Here is a 22,374-nt window from a genome sequence, read left to right on the forward strand (position 1 = left end):
CAGTGGGTCTGAGATATTTTCTAATCAGCCTCTTTAAGGATATTATTATACACCTCTGGAGTAGGCAGGACTTTAAATTAGATTCCCCTACTGTGGCAACAGGCCCTTCAGCCCAACAAGTCCACACCGACCCCCCGAAGAGTAACCCATGCAAATCCATTTCCCTCTGACTAATGCACCTAACACTATGGGCAATTTAGCGTGGCCAATTCACCTGACCTGCACATTTTTGGACTGTGGGAGGAAACCCACGCTGACACAGGGAAAATGTGCAAACCCCACACAGACAGTCACCCAAGGCTGGAATTGAACCTGGGTCCTTGGTGCTGTGCTGAAAATGTGTTGCTGGAAAAGCGCAGCAGGTCCCTGGTGCTGTGAGGCAGCAGTGCTAACCACTGAGCCAATGTGCCGTGACTTGAATCCAGGCCTTCTAGCAAAGAGGGAGAGACATTACACTGCGCCACGACAGCCCCAACCGTCCAGAGTCTGATTTGATTTTTCCAACCAACCTGTTCAGAAATGTTATTACACATCTCTGGAGCAGGTGAGACTTGAACATGGGTCACTTGGTCCAGGGATAGGGACATTACCAGGCACTGCAAGAGGCCCCTCAGTGGATCTGATGTTTGACTTCTCAATTCTTGCCAGCTGAGCCTCATAATCTACCCTCATTGTTGCCCTCGTCTTGGGGTCAATGAATATCTCTAACCATGAGGAAACAGACATCCAAGTTCAAAATAGCCTGGAGTTGCCTAAAGCATTGCCTCATCGGCTCCCCCACTGGTAATGTAGTGTCATGACGATTCCTTACTTGTAAATCTCCTTTGCTGTTCTGTGCCTTTCTACCCACCCTCCATAACATTAGGCACTACCATCTGTCAGGGACCAGATTAATCAGCTCACCAGCATGGTCCAGGCCTGACATGTGATTTCCTACTTGCTCTTGATGGTGGGGTGGAAGGGTTGAAGATCTTATTACAGCTACCCATCTTCTCCCCAACTGTGTGACTGAGACCTATAGTGGGTTTGCTTAAACATTTGTTCATAGGGGCATCACTGTAGACCAGACCAGTTAAGGATGGCCGATTTCTTTCCCTGAAGGGCATTAGTGAACCAGTTGGGTTTTTTTTGTAACAATTAGCAATGATTACATGGTCACCATTAAGCCAACGTTTAATTCCAGAATTTTCAAAATTGAATTCAAATTTCACCATCTGCCACCGTGTGATTTGAACCCATGACTCCACTGAACATTAATCTGGGATTGCTGCATTATTAGTCCAGCGACAAAGCCACAACATTACCTCCTTCCCTGTGTGGGTGAGCATGGATAGGAACTTCTGCAACTCACACCCCTCCCCCCCCAATCACATTTCCTCCCCTTCACAAATCCTGTTTGTTGACTTGATGTAACACCCCATTTCCCTTTGGCAGTTTATCTGTCTGGAATTTTTATCTGCAGACAATCTGGATGAAGAGTGAGTGGCAAGGAGCCAAAGTTTGGAATACAATTAATATACTGAGCATTGTGCTTTCATTATACAAATAATGTAACAGTATTAATTATTTTCTATTCTGCGTGTCTTCCTGATAAGTTGAATGTGTAACTGTTTTACACAAATCCAGTATAAATGAAGGGAATTTCAGTTTGATATGTAGCCAATTGTTCCTTCCCCCACATATTTTGATCCTGTGTTGACATTGTGTAACACCAGTGTGTGAATATATTGCTTTGGTCTAATACTTCTGTCCCTTATTGTGACAGAGTCATTTTAAATAATTTGATAGACAGCTCGACTAAATTAAGGAAAGTGAATGTGTTTAATTGGGGAGCACTTTCTAAGAAGAAGTACAGCTCAGATAGGCCAAATGGTCTTCCTTTGGTGCTGAACTTTTCTTTGTTCTCATATGCCCTTAACTCCTGGCATTATTGCAAGATCCTTGTTATATTTTGACGGTGCAGCATTTCAATCTTTCAATGGTCTCCTGTTAAATACAGTACAGTCGGAGTCCCTCTGATTGAGAAGTAGATTAGTCTTTCTTTGCAGCTCCTGACACCCAGAAATGTAAACGTTAAGCATTTCCCAGTATGGGGTTGCAGCTTCAAATTCAGGGCAATGGTCCTGCATTTAGCTGGCAAAACTGGGGCCTGGGTTCAGTGGGGCCTGGGTTCAGTTGGGGCCTGGGTTCAGTGGGGCCTGGGTTCAGTGGGGCCTGGGTTCAGTTGGGGCCTGGGTTCAGTGGGGCCTGGGTTCAGTTGGGGCCTGAGTTTAGTGGGACCTGGGTTCAGTGGGGCCTGGGTTCAGTTGGGGCCTGGGTTCAGTGGGGCCTGGGTTCAGTTGGGGCCTGGGTTCAGTTGGGGCCTGGGTTCAGTGGGCCTGGGTTCAGTTGGGGCCTGGGTTCAGTGGGGCCTGGGTTCAGTGGGGCCAGGGTTCAGTGGGGCCTGGGTCCAGTGAGGCCTGGATTCAGTTGGGGCCTGGGTTCAGTTGGGGCCTGGGTTCAGTGGGGCCTGGGTTCAGTGGGGCCTGGGTTCAGTTGGGGCCTGGGTTCAGTTGGGCCAGATAAGTTTTTGGGCAATCTTCCATATCGCAGCCTCCACCACTAGCACTCTGGGAATCCCAGAGCATGGTTACCCGGGATGGCAAAGACTGGACTGCATGATCGATGACAGCCATGAATTTGGATTTTCTTCACAAATGTGTTTCGCAGGAGGAGGCAAGTGTGGCTCTTTGGAATGGAGAAACGGGCCTCAATCTGGGAAATTAAACCAAGTGGAAGACAAAACTTAGTCCACCTCAGCCTGTGGTACAGAAGGTACAGTATGGGAGGTACAGAAATTCACCATGGCAACCAGAAGCTCAACTTGGACTGATCTGTGAGCTTTTATGAGACTTGGACTAGGGCTGCACAACCCCACAGTAAAAGCAAAGCATCTTAACTGGCAAGCCAGAAGGGCATGCACTTGGTCAAATTAGAACACAGACCGAGCTGGGAAATTGAAGGATGCCTCTCTGATCAAGGCTGGCCATTGACAGTAGCATAGCGGCAAATTACTGAGGACGCTGAACCTGTACTGAAAAGAAAGAAATGCTGGAAGTCACAGCTAACATTTCAAGTCTAGGTGGCTTCTTCACCTGATTAGCTCGCTCTGTCTCCATGGATGCTGCCTGACCCTGTGATGTCTAGCATTTTCTGTTTTGGATAGTCATGTGGTGTGCTCAGAGCTAGAGTGTCCACTGCTGGACAGCACTGAGTCCCGGTGCTGTGCAAATGCAGAGGTGAGGACTTAGTGGTATTGTCGCTAGTTGGTTAATCCAGAAATCTTCGGAGTCCTGGGTTCGAATCTTATCACGGCTGATGGTGGAATTTGAATTCAATAAAAATCTGGAATCAAAAATCTAAGGATAGCCATATAACCATTGTCAATTGTCATACAGACCCATCTGGTTCACTAATGCGCATTAGGGAATAAAGCTTGCTGTGTTTTAGGATGGGCCAGAAATGCTGGTTTGGCCAACAATGCGCACATCCTGTAAGTGAATAAAACAAAGAAACACAAGGCCAGGTCGTAAGGAGGAGGAGCCAAATGGGTCTGGTATTAATAGCCAGGACACTGGCAGAAAAGCCAATGCATTAATAGGGGATATGACAGAACAGGATAGGAATTGAGTGGATTCCAAAGACATGTCGGCTTCTGTGAGACTATTCCATTCTAGGGCTCGTTATTCCATAGATAATGCAACATAGAGAAGGAGAAATTGGTTGCTTATTGTTACAATGAGGTGAGAATTCAGTCTGGATCAGTAGCGCAAGACAATTTCCTCATATTATTTCAGCATTTTGCAAAGTCTAAAAGATGGGGCAGGCATCACCTTGCTGGACTTTTGTGCACTCTATTAATTGGGGCTGGTTAGTTGAGTTAGCTGGATGGCTTGTTTATAGCACAGAATAACACCAACAGCACAGGTTTAATTCCCACACTAGTTCGGGTTACCATGAGGATTCAACTTCACCCCTTGCCTGAGGCCTAGTGACCATCACCCATTTGAACAAAGAGAGCAGCCCTATGATATGGTAGGATTAGGACAACTTTATCTGAATCAATTGCAAATGCAGGACTTTCATAAATTGGGAATTTTATGGCCTGAGCTTGGCTTTCCATCGATTGATTCCCAATTATTTGATTTTCCAAGAGTGCAATAGCGAATGGAATCTCTGGAAGATCCACTCTAAAAATGTACAGCCAGTATGGGAAACCATTTCCTGCTCACCAGTGTTTTTCCACATTGTTTACACCCTCACTGGTCTTTGGGAGCTTGATCCATGTCTTACACCAATAATGCTCAGTCCCACAAGTCAAAGACTTTGGCTCGAATATGCTGCTACTTAGAGTCATTATCACACAGAAGGAACCATTCAGCCCATGATGGCTCTTTGTATAGCAATCCAGTCAGTCCCATACCCCCACTTCACCCTTACATCCCAATGTTACTTTGGAGCGCTCATCCGATTTCTTTTGGAAATCAACGATTGACCTGGTAAGGATAACAGATTTCCTTCCTGAGTAGGGAAATTTAAAAAAAATTATTCATGGGATGGGGGCATCGCTGGCTGGGCCAGCATTTATTGCCCGCCCCTAGTTGCCCTTGAGAAGGTGGGGGTGAGCTGCCATCTTGAACTGCTGCAATCCACCTGCTGTGGGTTGACCCACAATACCCTTAGGGAGGGAATTCCAGGATATTGACCCAGTCACAGTGAAGGAACACCTATATATTTCTAAGTCAGGATAGTGGGTGGCATGCAGGGGAACTTGCAGATGGTGGCTTTCCCATGTATCTGCTGTCCTTGTCCTTCCAGGTGGAAGTGGTCATAGCTTTGGAAGGTGATGCCAAAAGATCTTTGGTGAATCTTTGGTGCATCTTCCCTAGATAATACACACTGTTGTGACTGACTGTCGGTGGTGGAGGGAGTGGATGCTTGAGGATGTAGTATCAATCAAGTGGGCTGCTTTGTCCTGGATGGTGTCAAGCTTATTGAGTGTTGTTGGGGCTGCACCCATCCAGGGAAGTGGGGACTATTTCTTCATAGTTTTTGTGCCTTGTCGATGATGGACAGGCTTTGGGGAGTAGGAGATGAATTACTTGCCGCTGTATTCCTAGCCCCTGACCTGCCCTTAGGCCACTGTGTTTAGTGGTGAGTCCAGTTGAGTTTCTGGTCAATGGTAACCCCAAGGATGTTGATACTGGGAGATTCGGTGATAGTAACACCATTGAATGTCAAGGGACGGTGGTTAGTTTGTCTCTTATTGGTGATAATCATACCCTGGCATTTGTGTGGCGCAAATGTTACTTGTCACTTGTCAGCCCAAGCCTGGATGTTGTCCAGGTTTTTACTTGGTTTGGAAATGGACTGTTCTTGCCTCTGAGGAGTTGTGAATGGTGATGAACATTGTGCAATCATCAGTGAACATCCCCACTTCGGACCTTATGATGGAGGAAGGTCATTGATGAAGCAGCTGAAGATGGTTGAGCCGAGGATACTACCCTGAGGAACTCCTGCTGAGATTTCCTGGAGCGGGGATAACTGACCTCCAACAACCACGACCATCTGTGCCAGGTATGACTCCAACAAATCGAAAGTTTGCCCTCTGATACCCACTGTTTCCAATTTTGCTGGTTAACACCTCATTATCAGGTATGCCTGGTGCTCCCCCTGGCACACCCTCCTGCACTCTCCCTTGAACCAGGGCTGATGCCCTGGCTTGATGTAATGGGTGAATGGGGGATATGCCGGGCCATGAGATCTATAGATTGTATTGCGTAGAAATCTGCTGCTGTTAATGGCCCAAAGCGCCTCATGGATGACCAGGCTTGAGTTGCCATTTCTGTTTAAGATCTGTCCCATTTAGCACAGTGATAATGCCACACAACACGATGGAGGTTATTCTCAATGTGAAGATGGGACTTTGCCTTCACAAGGACTGTGCAGTGGTCACTCTCACCAATAGTATCATGGACAGATGCATCTGCAGCTGACAGATTGGTAAGGATGAGGTTGAGTATATTTTTCCCTCATGTTAGTACCCTCACCACCTACCACAGATCCAGTCTTGCAGCTAGGTCCTTTAGGACCTGACCAGCTTGATCAGTAGTCCTGCTGCCGAGCCACACTTGATGGTGGACACTGAAATCCCCCACCCAAAGTAGGTACTGAGCCCTTGTGACCCTCAGTGCTTCCTCTAAGTATTGTTCAACATGGAGGAATACTGATACATCAGCCGAGGGAGGGCGGTATGTGATAATCAGCAGGAGGTTTCCTTGCCCATGTTTAACCTGAAGCCACAAGACTTTATGGAGTCTGGAGCCAATGTTGAAGAATCCCAGGGCAACTCCCTCCCGGCTGTATCCCACTGCGCCACCACCTCTGCTGGGTCTGTCCTGCCGGTGGGACAGGACATATCCAGGTTTGGTGATGGTATGGTCTGGGTTAGTGTCTGTAAGGTATGCTTCCGTAAGTATGACTATGTCAGGCTGTTGCTTGACTGGTCTGTGAGACAGCTCTCCTAATTTCGGCATAACCCCCCAAATAGGTGAAAGTGGGTTCTGCAGATGCTGGAGATTAAAAGCAAGATTAAAGTAGTGCTGGAAAAGCACAGCAGGTCAGGCAACATCCGAGGAGCAGGAAAGTCGACATTTCAGGAATTCCTGATGAAGGGCTTATGCCCGAAATGTCAATTTTCCTGCCCCTCGGATACTGCCTGATCTGCTGTGCTTTTCCGGCACTACTCTAATCTTGACTAGCCCCTGAATGTTAGCAAGGAAGACTTTGCAGGGTTGATGAGGCTACTTCTGCCGTAGTCTTTTCTGGTGTCTAGGTCAATGCCAGATGGTCTGTCCAGTTTCATTTCTTTGAGACTTAGTAGCAATTGATACAGCTGAGTGGCTCGCTCGGCCATTTCAGAGGGCAGTTGAAAGTCGACTATGTTGTTGTGGGTCTGGAGTCACATATAGACCAGACCAGGTAAGGATGGGGGATTTCCTTCTCTAAAGGCAGTAATGAACCAGATGGGTTATTCCAACAATCGTTTCATGGTCATCAGCCAAATCGTAATTCCAGATTTCTTTTTAAATTAAATTAAAATTCCATCAGTCTTGGCAGGATTCAAACTCAAATGCCCCAGAGCACCAGCTGAGTTTCTGGATTACTAATCTAGCAATGATACCACTAGACCACTGCCTCCCCTAAGCAGGAGTGTGCCTACAGAGCATTGAAGATGGATGGTGGTGGAAATTTCTTCCCATTTTGTAGTCTGTATGGAAGATATCTTTGAACCTTGACAATGACCTTTTGACCTTCTCAATGTCCTTTGACCTTGGGACCATCTCCCCATCATCAAAAGAAAGCATGGATAAAATTCAAGGGCTTTCTTGATGCCTGTGTTTTAGGACAACATAGTGTGTGTTCACCCGTACAACTAAGCAACTTCCAGCACCTTCAATACATGGACCCGGACACAAAACAGGTCCTTGCATTAAAAATAAATGATGTTTATGTCAGTCATCGAAATGAGAGAAAGGAAAAGCAGAGAGCAATGAAAACAGAAAGGTGCTGGAGAAACTCAGCAGGTCTGGCAGCACATGTGAAGAGAGAAGCACAGTTAACATTTCAAGTCTGACAATGGCTCTCTCTGCCAGACCTGCTGAGTTTTTCCAGCACTCTCTGTGTTTGTTTCAGATTTCCAGGTCCGCAATGTTTTGCTTTCAGCCAATTAGAGGCAAGTGATCTTGACCTGGAGTGAGGTACGACATCAGGTATAAGCTCTTGGGGGCAGCTAGCTCAGTTGGCTGAATGGCTGATCAGTGATGCCAACAGTGTGGGTTCAATTCCTGCACCAGTTGAGGTTACCATGATGGGTTCTCCCCTCACCTGATACCTGCTGCTGCTCAGGTTAAACAACCACCAGTCATCCCTCTCTAATGAGAGAGCAGCCCTGTGGCCTGGTAAGACTGTAGTGACTTTACCTTTTTATATGAGCTGTTTCTGGTGGTGTTGCTGCTGAGATCGCTTCTTTAATACAGCATCAAGGGATTTTGAACGTCAGTAGTGTCTCCTCCCTCAATGTTCAATCACTATGATTTTGTTTACTCATAGAATCCCTACAGTGTGGAAGCAGGCCCATCGAGTCCACACTGCCCCTCCAAAGAGCATCCCATCCAGACCCAACCCCTATCCTATCCTGTAACCCTGTATTTCCCATGGATAAGCTAATCCACTTAGCCTGCACATCCCTGGACACTATGGAGTAATTTAGTATGGCCAATCTGCCTAACCTGCACATCCCTGGACACTACGGGACAACTTAGCATGCCCAATCCACTCAGCCTGTACATCCCTGGACACTATGGGACAACTTAGCATGGTCAACCTGCCTAACCTGCACATCTTTGAACTGTGGGAGGAAACTGGAGCACCCAGAGGAAACCCACCAGACACGGGAAGAATGTGCAAACTCCACACAGACAGTCGCCCGAGATGGAATCGAATTATCACACATCAGTTCGTTGTTGTTTGCTAGTCAAGGTGATATGCGCCAAATTGGACAGTAAGTATAGAGCTGTTGACTTCTCAATGGGTGCCAAGGATGCCAAACGGACCATTCTCAGTCCCCATATTGTCCTGGCCAAAGGGTGCCACACTACCTGTGCACAAATCTGTCTCATGCATGTGTGGCTGTGCAAAAACAAAATTTTAAGTGGCCGTATGCAAATAAATCGCTCGCCAACTGCAGAAAACGTTGTGCCAGGCCAGCATCTTATCCCTCAAAGGTTCAGCCCAACTGCTGCCTGAGCAAGCTTGCTTTGTGCAAATTGGCTGTCTTATTTCCTGTAGTACATCGGTGACTACACTTCAACGGTGCCTCTCCATTGCCTCTTTTGGGAGGTTCGCAATGTGCTACGTCAATACAAGCATTGTTGTCCTTTCCCAAAGAGGAAATATCTACTGCCCAGGCGCTATCCACACCCAGATAGAAAAAGAGAGAGAGAGAGAGGAGACAGAGAGCGCAGGGATCCATTCAGATCACTAACCTATCACTAACCAAGGCCCTTGTTGCATTCTGCCCTCAGATTGTGTCACAATGGAAAAGCAGTGATTAGGTAAATGAGGGTTACAAGGTAGGATGGAAATGTGGGGGGTGTGTGTTGATGGATTAGCTACCTTGGGAAAAGCAAAGGAGGGGAAATGGGATGGAATATATTACATATAGAGAAATAATATGCAATACCTCAAACCTGAGATGGTAACCAACCAACCACCTGTTTGCTTTCAATGGTATCCATTTGTGAATGCCGTCGCGATCAAGGGTCCCTAAAATTGTACAGTTATTATGTCTGTCAGTGCTTGATACAAATGCAAACAAGGAAACATGTCTCTTTCTCTTTACTTTCTTTAACCAAGAAAAAACTTGCAAACACCAAAAGTGATGATTTCGCTACAGGAGGTGACCTTGAATTGGGTCAATTAAGTGGTGGCTTCTCAGAATCATCTTCCTCCCTGACTGAATAGCCAGAAATAAGCCAGCAAAGTCTGAGGGGAATGAGGGAAACTCTCAAAAAGCTCGAAGAATCAATGTGGGTTGGGAAGTTTCAATGGCCCAGTTTGTCAGCATCCATATTATCCCCGTCATTTGAACCATCTTCCTCCAACCCATTCAACTCTTTCCTTACTATTTGGGAAAGATGTTATTTTAAGTTGAACTCTACACCAACTCATCACGTAATGCAACAGATGTCATACATTTGGCCTCTTCAGTCACAGATACTCTGTGATCTAAAGGGAGGCAGGTATGTAAATCAATTTTTACAGACAATTTCTCACAATAATCCAATAGTTAACAATTGCAACATTAAATTAGAAATAGATATCAATTTAAGTGTTGCTTTCTCACTATAATACATCCATAACGATCAGCATCTTTATTAACGGGATCAGTGGCTCTTCGTGCCATAACTTGCTACTCTTTCTATAAGGAAAGAGTATAGAGTATAGTTTCTACATTCTGTTCCTATAACATCCCTATACTATTGAGGTATACCTCTATGCAAAGAGTCCTTTATATTAGGGACTTGAACATCTGTGTTTTAGAGACTTGCATCTCTGTACACTGGAGACCTGAACATCTGAGCAGTAGGGACCCAAACCCCTGTATATTAGGGACAGACACCTCCGAATATTAGAGACCTGAACCTTTGTATATTAAGGACCTGAACATCTGTACATTAGGGACCTGAACCTTTGTATATTAGAGACCTGAATCACTGTATATTAGGAATTTTAAGGACCTGAATCTCTGTTTCAAGAGTAATAGAAGCAACAAATCATATTACACACAACTCATGTTTTGAAGCTCACATGTATATTGGAAACATGGAATATCGGGATCTGGACCAGGAACATATTGTATTCGAATTGACCAGTTCTTCATTGCATCACAGTTTGGAGAGGCTGTCAATCCCCAGTCTACCCTGATCTGTTTTCCCAATTTGTATTCTCAGTTGTGATAACCAGTTGTGGGGTTATAGAATGGACCAACTTGTCCTGGTAAATGTATCCCTTTAAAACCATCACCTTTTGGCCTGGTTAGTGGGGGGAGACGTCGAGTAGTGATTAATGAACTCTGGGCTTGCTGAGTTCAGTACTGAAGGACAAGGCTGACTAGTCTTTCTGCCGTACACTGACTCCATCCTGCCTTATGTCCTACCCTAGTGACTAGGATCTTACATTGCTGTTGGTTGTCAAAAACCCTCCAATATTTGGGCAAAAGGCCCATTCTTCAGGGACAGCCAATGTAGGCCACTTCAACCAAAGAAGCTCTTAGGTCTATCTCTGCCCTCCCTGTGAACATATGGACAATGCCCCTGCACGGAACAGAAAGCAGAGTCTGGTGCCCAGCCCCACTGCTAAGCTGGCAAACCCAGCAAACAGCAGGAGTCCCCCTCCTCCAGGAAGCTCAGTGTTAAATCCGGCAGCCCAGCGTGGATTCAGAAAATCTCAGAAAGATTCTGGTGGTTTAACTCATGATGGGGATGAGATGGGACAGGGCAGAGGGGAGGACACAGGCCTGAGTCAGAATCAATCTGTGGCAAGGGATGGGATAGGGGATTGGGAAACAGCAGTTGCTGTTCCCCAGCCCCAGGAGGTGGTCACACCATTTACAAAGCACTGATCCTGATAGGACGCAACTGGGAAATGAGCAGACATCAAATGTCACTCCATTCCTCCCGCACATCTTTCAATACTGGCAAAATGAATGGGCCGAAAGTCCTCTTGGAAAAGTGGGCAGAGGAACTTCAGACTCTCTGTCATAAACCGATGTACCATCGCATATCTTCGGGGTCACCACAGAGTGAGAGCCCAGTTGAGATACGCTGGGGTTTGGCAATGAGTTATCTTGCTAGGACTGACAGCCTCTCTTCAGGATTAATATGGGTTCATGCCAACACATCTAATATTTCAGCACAGCATCTTGACGCAAACACATAACAGTTAAAAGGCAAGTTTCAACTCCAAAGCTACAGCATTTCATTTCATTGGTCTATATTGGCTGGATCAAAATTCAATCGAATGGTTCTACGTTCTCCAGAGTCAAGATGCACAGAGGGTGGTCTCATTGGAAGGTGCGCCACACTTAAAGACCTTGATCGGGTAGCCATTGTAAAGGGCTGTTTCCCTTCACTGGTGAATTTAGAACTGGAACCGAAAATGAGGAGAAATTTCTTCACGAGGAATCTTTGAGATTGCGTGCCTCAGGGATTTTCACTCTTTTGACTATGTTCAAAGCCAAATTAGATGTTCAATTAAAGGGCATAGGGATAGGGAAGGGAAGATGTGTGAGGGCATAAGATCAGTCATGAAAGGCAGGGTGATCAGCTGGGGCTGTGTGGTTTACTGCTGCTGCTAAGTCCCCTGTTCACATTAGCAATGAAAACATTTCGGAAAGAAATATCAGCATTCACATCATGAGCTGACAGTTCCAGGTCAGACTACTTCCTCATAACCCTCAGGGAGACTCATTCTGAATTGCGGCTTTATTTGAAGGATAATTTTGTTGAGGGATGGGATCAGAGAGGTTAGCTAATGGTATGATGACTGTGCATGAATGAGACTCTTGAGTAGACTTCGTTGTCTATTTGTGTGAGAAATGACAGTAGCTACTGACTGCTGAGACAGCCGTGGGCTCGATGTAGAGCAGGGTAGCTCAAGACTTGGCAGAACTGCTTGCCGGATTTTTCCGGCAAGATGTTTCAAACGGTTTTAGTTGGGTGGGAAAAGAGGTCATCACCGGGTCCCACCAAGGGGAGGGGGGGAACTGTGGGATACTGTCTTAGGTTGACTGAAAAGCTGAAATGGTTCCCAGTTCAACAGGAATGTGGAGACACAAAATGGGAAGTTCAGGAGTCTGAATTCAGAGGTCTCAGTTTGTGTGTGAGGGGAAGCACGGAGAGGAAGGAGCTTGGAGGTGGTGATCAGTGCCCCAGAGTAAGAGAAATAAAAATGAGACAGGACCTTGACTCCCTCATCATTTGATCCTGCTGTAAAACAGATGTGCACACGACATCAAAAAAGGCTGGGACAATGCCAGCTACTGGACATTGGTGCCTCTCCCCGGCCCTCCACCCTCGGTCGAACCATACCCAGCACGAGACACTGTAGGGGCAAATAGGCCACTGAAAGGGTAGAGAAGAAAGACCATACAAGGGAAGGGACAGGAACCATTTCTGGATGAAGACTAAACATCGCAGCCTCCACAGACCAACGCAAACACTGCCCACTAGGATCATCATTAAGGCAATCTTCCAGCCAGACATGCTGCACACAGTATCAGATCATTCATTAAACTAGCCTTAAGGAAAATGCAACAAAAGCATTTCTGTCTCTTGCCAATTCAAACTTTCCAAATTGTGTTGATGAAATATTACAGGGGATTTGGCCCACGACATAAACATACCCTTTTCAGATTGGATTGAGGATTGTGATTATTCCTGCATTTTTAATTACATCAGAAAAATCCCAATGTCCCCCTCTGCAACTACAACTTGAGAACCACAGTAACACTAAGCTCAAGCATATAACATCTTGCCTGAAGAAGGGCTTATGCCCGAAACGTCGATTCTCCTGTTCCCTGGATGCTGCCTGACCTGCTGCGCTTTTCCAGTAACACATTTCCAGCTCAAGCATATAAATAGCCATTCATACAACCCCGAAGCAGTTAATTAGAATGATCGTGGTGTAGGTAACATGTCTGATAGCCCAGATTTATTGTCTAATAAACTCTTCCTGGTTTTCTTGATATGTTTGATGTCATTGTCCTATGGTAATGAATAACTTGTTGCAACATTGAAGATTTTCCTGGTCTTTTTGTGTGTAACATTTAATATATCTCTAGTTCTGTTGGATGTAATGTATAATATCCAGGATCCTGGTGACAACAATGTCTTTCGCTTTCCTGGGGCTGTTGTGGGTAACATTTTCATGCTCTCTCCCTCCCTCATTGCATGTAATATTGTGGTATCTGTAGATCCTGTGCAATGGAATAAGCAGGGCACCCACTACCCACCAAATATTCCAAATCTCGTTTTGCGTTTCATGGCTGGGACTCGGGCAGCGGTTTTCAGACAGAAATATTTTTGTTTCACTTTTCTTTAAGCAAATGTTGCTAACCATGCATTTAATTAAAAAAAAACTGCAAGTTAAACAGCAAACATTCAGTATTAATTATTAGAGTTACTGAACCTTCTGGAGTGTGACATTGTGATTCACCCACAATAGGATGATGTGCCCTAACTGTACTTCGTGGACTTTTTCTTATATACCTGTACAGGACGCCTGTGCCATGGATATGAAAATTATTACTGTTACATGGCTTAACAGCTAAAGGACAAAATGTACGTAATGGAACTTTTAAAATCCACACACATACATCACTTATACTTTTCTGTTCAAAATAACCCCATTTTCCACCCCCGCCCCTTTCAAATGAACAATTTCCAATAAAGTTCGCCTCTTTACACCAGACAAAATAAAAAGAATGAGAATGTGACAATGTCCATTTGCTCAGGAGACACAGATAACACACTCCAGATGAAAGCCAACCCAACCTCTGACCTGGGCGTCAGTGAGGTGGAGATTGGCCACCTCTGTGCTCTGATGGAGATGGATAACTGAGTCGCAAAGAGGGGTGGGCTGAGGGGAGAATCGTTAGCACGAGGATCATCTCACTTCAGGGTGCGCTGCAAACTTAAGCAGCATTTCAGAGATATTAAAGGCTGCACTTGTGATTCTGTCAATCAGAAATCTTGTCGAGCTTTGAGCTCCTCGATGTAATCGTTCTTGTATTAGATTGTCACCCAATTTAACCAAATACTTTATAACATCCTTGTTGACCCTCTCAGAAGAGCCTGGGGCCTCATGTCTCAAATATTGGGTAAGTTTACGACACTTGTAGATGACCACTGGCCTATGGGGTTACCTATTGAAAGGAGAAGCCTTGGTCAGAGGTTAGGGTTGGATTGTCTCTCAGCTCTTTATGGTTTTAGTTTCAGACCAAATGCTTGTGTTAGGCAAGGGGTGGAAAACAGGTGCTAAGTAAAGAGACAAGAGAGAGAAAGAGAGAGAAGGGAAAGCAGTGGAGGGGTGAGGTGGATGGTGGAGAACAGAGAGGAGAGGGGTGAATCAAAAGCTCACTTACCCCAATGCTGTGTCCAAAGCCAGAGCCAGGCTGGGGACTGGTGGCGCTCATGTAGTTACCGACACCAGAGTCTTGGCTGGCCGTACCATAGATATCAGCGACCGGGCCTGGACTGTTGGCTCCAGGGAATCCACCGGGTCGGGGTGGGTTGGTGCCTGCTGGGGAAGCGGGGGCGCCATAATTCGGTTGAGCACTGTAGCTATTCAGGACTGGTGTGTAGAGAATAGAGCTGGGTATAAGGCACGAGCAGGGCATGCACAAAATCAAAGCCAAACACTACGACAGCCTAAGGCCTCATTTTTCTAACACTCAATCCAAGGCCATGCGATAAGACAACAGCAGTACTTACGAGAGATAGATAGTCAGCTCATTACTACAGCTAGGAAGCTCAGAGGCACCCCGATCCATTTCCATCAACCATCCCCAAGTAACACAGTCATCCAACACAGAGAAGACCAAGAGGCACATGTTGAGACACCTTCTGTCACATCAGATCTGATGCTCATGCAGAAATAACAATCTCTAGATCAGGCCGTGTCCGGACAGCATTCACAACCCATGCAAACTACAAAGGAGCTAGAATTCTACCACACAGCATGTTAATAAAATGGCAGCTACAGTGAACGATATCCAGAGTCTAGACACAAAGAGCCGACAGTTCTAGGAAAGTCTAGGGCCTTGTGAGGAAACTGGTCATTTGTAGGAGGGCTTGGATCAAGTGCAAAAATAAAACGAGGAGAGAAACACCCAGAGGAAAAACAAATTGTCACCATGGGGGCTCGGCAACGAAAAGGGGAAGAAATGATTATCCCAAAGTACTATCGAGAACACTGGGAGTGAAACTGGTCTTTGGAGAAAGTATACAATTAGTCAAAGGTCTCTTGTGGTGCAGTAGTAGTGTCCGTAGCTCTGAGCTAGACGATCTGGGTTCAAGTCCCACCTGCTCCAAAGGTACGTCTGAACGAGTAGATTTAAAATATATAAATGAGTATAAACTAATAGCAAATTGTCAGGCCAGTTTATATGTCTGCAGGCACCACCCCATCAGCTCCCCTTCCATGCTCAAGCTGACAGTAAAGATCAGATGTGGCAGTAAAACTGGGTACGGTTTGCAATTGCTAGAGACTAATTTCATCCCCTCCCACCTCTCAGCAACTCCCCCATTCCCCTCCACCCTGTCGATGGTAAAACAGCACTTGGCGATGTTCAAAAGGCTTCAGAATTTCCATCGTGGTGGACTCAGGTTTGGATGGTGTTTGTTTGGCGATTGATGGGACAGGTACAGCCACCACATCCCCAGACAAGTGGAAGTTTGGAATCACGGTGAGGTACATGGCCCTTTCTTTGAACGCAGCCTTTGAACACTGAGTTCCTGTTGATGGTCTTTCTTCTCAAAGTGAACCACTCTGGTTGATATTGTCACATGGTCTGTGGTTAATATGAGGGACAGCATCTCCTCACTGGAAGACCCCATGGGAAGGCAGTATGTGCATTTGGAAGCCACCTTCCTCATGATTCCAAATTTCCGCTGTCAGTTAAAGCATTGCTTCTCAGATTTTAAGGTGGCCTGTCTCGGCTTGGGAAAATCAGAAGTATCTGTTCAGAGTTGGGGCTTCAATTCATGGTGACGGCTTACACAAGAAGATAATTCTCTTACTATAAAAACCGCAATGCAACAAAGTTGACCTTTTCCCCTGGAGGTGGTGATGGGGGCAAAGGGGGAGAAAGCAAATCAGAGCAGAAGAGTCACACCAAGATGGGGTGCCTGGGATGAAGCGACTATGAGTGACAACTGACGCCCTGGTTTTTTTTGTCACAACTCTGATCGCAACATCAGCGTTTTCCTGTAAAGGGAGAGGGTAATTTTGAGGGGCTTCTGTGGCGCAGTCCAAGTGTCCCTCCCTCTGGACCAGAAGGTCTAGATTCAATTCCCGCCTGCTCTGTAGATGTGCCATAACAGGTCGATTTGAGATACCTGTATATTAATTTTTCCACGGCAGTATCTCAAGACGTCCACCTTCCAAGGCTGACTGTTAACTCTTACAAGTCTCTTCCCACTGTGAGGTTAGCTCCTCACTACCACCTGGCTACATCACATCTAAACCCACTTCGAGGACAGGTGGACTTTTACAAAAGCGGGTGTTGCATGTGGTGTTGATGACGTCATGGCAGCAAAGGAGGGTGAAAGCAAGCATCCAATCCAATGGAGCGTCTGACCTTTCAGAATGCCAGCTACCAACTTCAATGCCAAGGGATGTGGAGGGGGAGTTTTTACCAAGTAATGGTCGAACTATTAGACTCGGGGAGGTGGGGGGATGTTGTCCACCCAACCCGGGCCACTTGCTTCAAAGTAAAGCTGGAAGTAACAATTACCGCTGAAGGACATTCCAAATTCCACTTACAGCGAAACCTGCATTAGACAGTCACCCTCCAGCCTGAACCAAGTCCGCAAGGGGGCTGGGGAGCCCTGAGTTAGTGTGGTGAGGGGGGAGGGGGTAGTGGAAGATGGGGAAAGGAAGTGGGGGGGGGGGGTAAGAATAATCAAGAAGATCAGATCTTTGTGCACAGTGCCATTCCCCACCCCCCTCCCCGACCTCCCCACCCTCTTCCCCACAAGGACAGAGATCCTGACTGTGTGTCAGGGTGACAAACTAATTTCTAAGATGCAGGTTCCAATTTACTTACATTGCTTACCTGTCATTTTTACCAGTGGTTGTGGCCACGTTAGCAGGTGGCTGTTTAATCCAGGTGCAGACCCTATTTAATTAAATTAGAAATTTGTTGGTTCTCAGAAGAACTGGCTGCTTAAGACAGGTGACTTCAATTTAGGTGACCATTGGGACAGGTTTGACTGTACCCAGTACCACACCCAACCCACAACTCCCCCACCCCTCTTCATCCAATAATCTCAATCACAACGTGTGCACAGTTTGAGTTTAATGGGTCCACATCATCTCACTGAACCCTCCACTAATTATCAGAGAATCCCTACAGTGTGGAAACTGGCCATTTGGCCCATTAGGTCCATACCGATTCTCTCTGAAGAGCACCCTCCCAACCCAGCCCCCTACCCTATCAACCTGCATTTCCCATGGCTAACCCACCCAGCCAGCACAACCCTGTTCACCATGGGCCAATCCACCCTAAATTGCACATAGTTGGACTGTGGGAGGAAACCGGAGCACCTGGAGCAAGCCCACGCAGACACGGGCAGGGGGGGGATTGTACAGACTCCACACAGACAGTCGCCCGAGGCTGGAATCGAACCCGGGTCACTGGCGCTGTGAGGCAGTAGTGCTAGCCACTGAGCCACTGTGCCGTTCTGTTATCCTTCAGCTAACCCGACTAGAGCGTGAAGCTCTGTAACCGACCTCTGATTCTGGACAGAGGGAAGGTTACACTTTTCTGAGGAATCCCGGCAACGTGGACCTCCTCTGTCTCCTTATCCTGCCTACCCCTCTGCACTCCCATAACTAACTTCCAAGGCTGCAAGCCCCTATTTAAAAATGTCACCAAACTGCTAATAATATAAATTAAAGGTGGTTTTTGATAGGGACATAAGAAAACCTCTTAAGATCCTCTGAAACATGGCCAGCTTACTCATGTTGTTCCCACTCTGTCACGTTGCAATTCCTGGTCCCAACTACCTGTCCACCATAAGCCCAAACCCAAACCCAAACAGAATTAGCCCACTGCCACATGTTACATCTCCCAGAATCTCTCCACCAGGTATGGGCCCTCAAGGACAGAGCTACTTCAGCTGAACCCTGGGGAGGTCAGAGACCTTGTTGGAGCAGAAAGAAGGCCTCGAGGTGGCGTTACAGGGGCAGAGTATTAACAATATTGTGAGACCATTATGCCCTCTCACACCAGAGTGCTGGGAGCAGCGTCACTGCAGTGCATGCCAATGGGAGTCTCATTCCTTACTTAAGAAGAGGGACAGTTCAAGAAGATACACATTCCCCTTTGAAATCCTTACCAAAATTACGTGACAATGTCTGACAGAAACAACACTGGTATCAATCAACTGTCCAACCCCATTCCTTGTAGCCCTGGATCACAGCTATTGTGCTACCTGATCACAGGATTTGGGCACTATCTCTTACCAAAACTGATGGAAGGCAGTGGGTGCTGTTGGTCAGTTCAGTGACTGAGGATAGTGTTGAATGTGTCATTTGTGTGTGTCGTGGCAGAGAGCTGGAGTGGTTGGGTTTGTAAGCTGATAGGGTCATCTATGATCGCAATGAGTTGTGAGGAATTTCACAACTTAGCACAGTGAGATTTGTGCTCAACATCATCGGTTTCAATTCACATAGGGTTTAGACCAGAACCATGTCAAAGGACAATACAGCAGATAGGTGGGAACCACCTGGAAAAATATATTTGTTCCTTTAGTGTCACTGTTCCCAAATCCCAGAAATGCCCTCCAAAAAGCACTGTTGGATGTCCCTACAGCACATGGACTGACAAGGGAAGTAGTGGAGGCTGATATAATTACAGCATTTAAAGGCACCTGGATGGGTACATAAATAGGAAGGGTTTGGAGGGATATGGGCCAAATGCTGGAAAATGGGATTAGGTGAGGTTGGGATATTTAGTCGGCATGGACAAGTTGGACCAAAGGGGCTGTTTCTGTGCTATACACCTCTATGGCTCTAATACTGCAGCAGTTCAAGAAGGCAGCTCACCATCACCTTCTTGCGGTCAACTAGAGATGGGCAATAAATGGTGCCCAGCCAGTGACGCACATGCCCCATGAGTAAATAAAAAAGAAAACAGACCATTCAGCTCAACTAGTCTACACTTACACAAGTGTCTCTATCCCATCTCCCATCATTGGCACCTTCTTCTAATCATGCTTCTTTGTCTCTATCTGACTTCCATGCTGTTCATCTCCTTGTGGAGTTCCCTATTCTCACAATCAACGGTGCTTCTCCTGAATTCCTTAGTGTATTTGTTCATGACTGGGTTATGGATGCCAAGCTTTGAACTCTCCTTACAAGTGGAAACGTGCCAACTCCTAGCCTAAGCTTCCATTAGCCATCACGCTACACTTGCCAGTAGAAGGTAGTCATGCTAACGGTAAATAGAGTCACACAGCACAGAAACAGGCTCTTCGGTCCAACTCGTCCAAGCTGACCAAGTTTTCTAAACTGATCTAGTCCCGTTTACCTGCCCAGATCCCTCTTAAATCTTTCACGTGCCCGTCCAAACGCCTTTTAAATGTTGTAACTGTACCAACCGCTATCACTTCCTCTGGCAGCTCATTCCATATACAGACCACCCTCTGTGTGATAAAGTTGTCTCTTTTAAATCTTTTCCCTCTCACTTTAAACCTATACCCTCTAGTTTTGGAATCCCCTACCCTGGGGAAAGGACCTTAGCTATCCACCCTATCTATGCCCATTGTGTTGAAACAGATACTATTCACATGTCACACCCTCACTCCCCCACTTGTTGGGAAATGTGTTGGGACATGTGAAGGGATTTGGGTTGGGGATGGAGGGTGACTATTTTCCGTCCCAGGTTATTGGAGCTGCGGGCATCTAATTCTGCACAGTGACGAATCTGGTGCAAGTTCGAGAGCTGGGGAGATGAGGCTTGCAGGAGGAGCACTTGATACTGCTTCACCACACTCTAGCTGCACAGAAGATTAACAAGGAAAGAACTGCTCCAAACCTTTCTGTGCAGAGGCCAGGTTAAAAGCAAGAGCTCCGCGGGCTGTCTCTACAACCTGCAAAGCGTATGGCTTAAAGCTTTCAAGAGGCACTTGGACTTATAACTGAAGGGGTCTAATGTGCAGGGATTGTTGCGGTGGGGTGGGGGGAGGGGTGGGGGGTTGCTGAGTGGCTAAGTTTGGCTCATCCGAAGAGGTGGCACAGGCACGAGGGGCCAAATGGCCTCGTTGTGAGCATGGAAATCTCTGCAGCTTTAGCAGCTAGCATTGGCTCCTGCCCATTTACACCACCTTCTCCCTCCTGTCTACAGCAGCACCATCCCAAGGAGACGCTGGGCGTAGAGGGAAATCTACCGGCACAAGGTGGAATCAAAGGTTTTCACCACCTTTTATGTGTGTTCCTGGACAATTACCAACTAACAGAAATTCCCTTACCCCTCGTGCCATTATTAATTGGTACAATATGTAAATGGATTCCTGTGCTTCCACTCTGAATTTCACACACACTTTTAAAGGCTATTAACATAAATTGCAGTGCAGGTATCACAGCCACAGCATCACCACCTTGTTAAACCTCCAAACAGTAGGGAAACATGCCCACACAGACTCATTAGGCATTCAGAGGTGCCTGATTAAATCACAAAAGCACAGGCACAGCAGTTATCATAGATGCATATAATTAAAGTCAACTCTTAAATGCTTTCGTGATATTAATAGGTAGATAGAATTCATTAAACAGGCAGAAATTCTAGCTGCTAACCTACTCTTAATGCCAAACACTGTGACTCTACCGCCAGTGGCACCCTGTCAGGGTGCCATCACTTATACTTTCCTGGAGATAGCGTATTATTATTGTGTCAAAATAAATGCAACTCATTCCACCCTCCGCCATTTTTGGTTTCTCATCTGGTGTAAATTGCGTTGTGTGAATATGTCGGGCATCTATCTGCCCACTAACCCCTGCTCTTCATTCAACTTCTTTTGACTAAAGCGTCAACTTATTAGACCGTGTCACGCAGTGATGATAGTGACACATGTGGGACCTCACCTCAGCAAGGACTCACCAACGTCATAATGAATGGTGCGGAAAACGCAAGGAAGGAAGAAAGAATTTGGGATTCTTCTGAGGTAACCATGGAAGCAAAATGACCTTGGGGGCCTGCTGGATCTTTGAGAAGTCACCAGCCTTTACTAGATACATTGAATGTAGGTTCCTCCAGGAAACCTTAGTGTGAAGTCAGGGAGATTGAACATTGTCATTATTATTGAACACTGTCATCACATTTTCTTTTACAGGAATATCAAAGGTACATTAAACTCTGGAATGACAAAGGTGCAAGATTGAATAAAGCATTGTCTAGGCATTGAGGTGACTGGTTCTGATGGTTAGCACTGGGTCAACCCATTTGAAGGCAAAAGCGAATACTGCAGCCACACTTGCAGAAGGTGGTGGTATTGGCAGTAGGGGGTGGGGAAGTTCTCCTGTGCAGCCACATTGAAAAGGCTGTTGAAAAATGTCTCTGGGTGGGACAATAATTGGCTTGCATCATCTCAACCAGCTCTACAGAGAGGAGAATGCTGAGCATTAACCTCAACAGGGCAGAAGCTGGGTATATAGCAGACAGTAACTCCCCAAAGCCTGCCCACCATCTACAAGGTACAAGTCAGGAGTGTGATGGAACACTCCCTATTTGCCGACAAAGTGGAGACCCCAGCAGAACTTTAAAGTTTGACACTGTCCAGAAATAAAGCAGACCATTTGATTGGTGCCCTATCCAGCACCTTAAGCATCCAATGCCTACACCATTGGGGCATATTAGCAGCAGTGTGGACCACCTTCAAGTTGCACTGCGGCAACTAATCAAGCCTCAGTCGACAGGACCTCTCAAACCCGTGACCTCTTCCACGTAGATGTCGAGGGCAGCAAATACATTAGTCCCTCTCCAAGCCA

General features: G+C 46.3%; 1 protein-coding gene across 18 annotated transcripts in view; it reads right to left on the reverse strand.

The window, feature by feature from the left end:
* msi2b (musashi RNA-binding protein 2b) overlaps nucleotides 1-22,374 on the reverse strand; it is a 591,732-nt gene that overhangs the window by 12,009 nt on the left and 557,349 nt on the right. For 4 of the 18 annotated variants that reach the window (XM_087977258.1, XM_043718228.2, XM_043718215.2 and 1 more), the window contains 3 exons: nucleotides 17,441-17,503; nucleotides 14,747-14,955; nucleotides 9,284-9,366 (listed from right to left, as the gene is read on the reverse strand). The exons of 1 other annotated variant lie outside the window; for it this stretch is intronic. In XM_087977258.1, coding sequence (XP_087833384.1) covers nucleotides 9,325-9,366; nucleotides 14,747-14,955; nucleotides 17,441-17,503 — 314 coding nt within the window. In that variant the 3' untranslated portion in view covers nucleotides 9,284-9,324. Of the gene's footprint in view, nucleotides 1-9,283; nucleotides 9,367-14,746; nucleotides 14,956-17,431; nucleotides 17,504-22,374 lie in introns of all 18 variants that reach the window. 13 more of the 18 variants (XM_043718220.2, XM_043718238.2, XM_043718223.2 and 10 more) reach the window with 7 other exon arrangements.

Source organism: Chiloscyllium plagiosum, unplaced genomic scaffold (assembly GCF_037043375.1).
Source record: "Chiloscyllium plagiosum isolate Xiang-an unplaced genomic scaffold, Cpla_swu_hap1 HiC_scaffold_31, whole genome shotgun sequence".
NCBI classification, from domain to species: Eukaryota; Metazoa; Chordata; class Chondrichthyes; order Orectolobiformes; family Hemiscylliidae; genus Chiloscyllium; species Chiloscyllium plagiosum.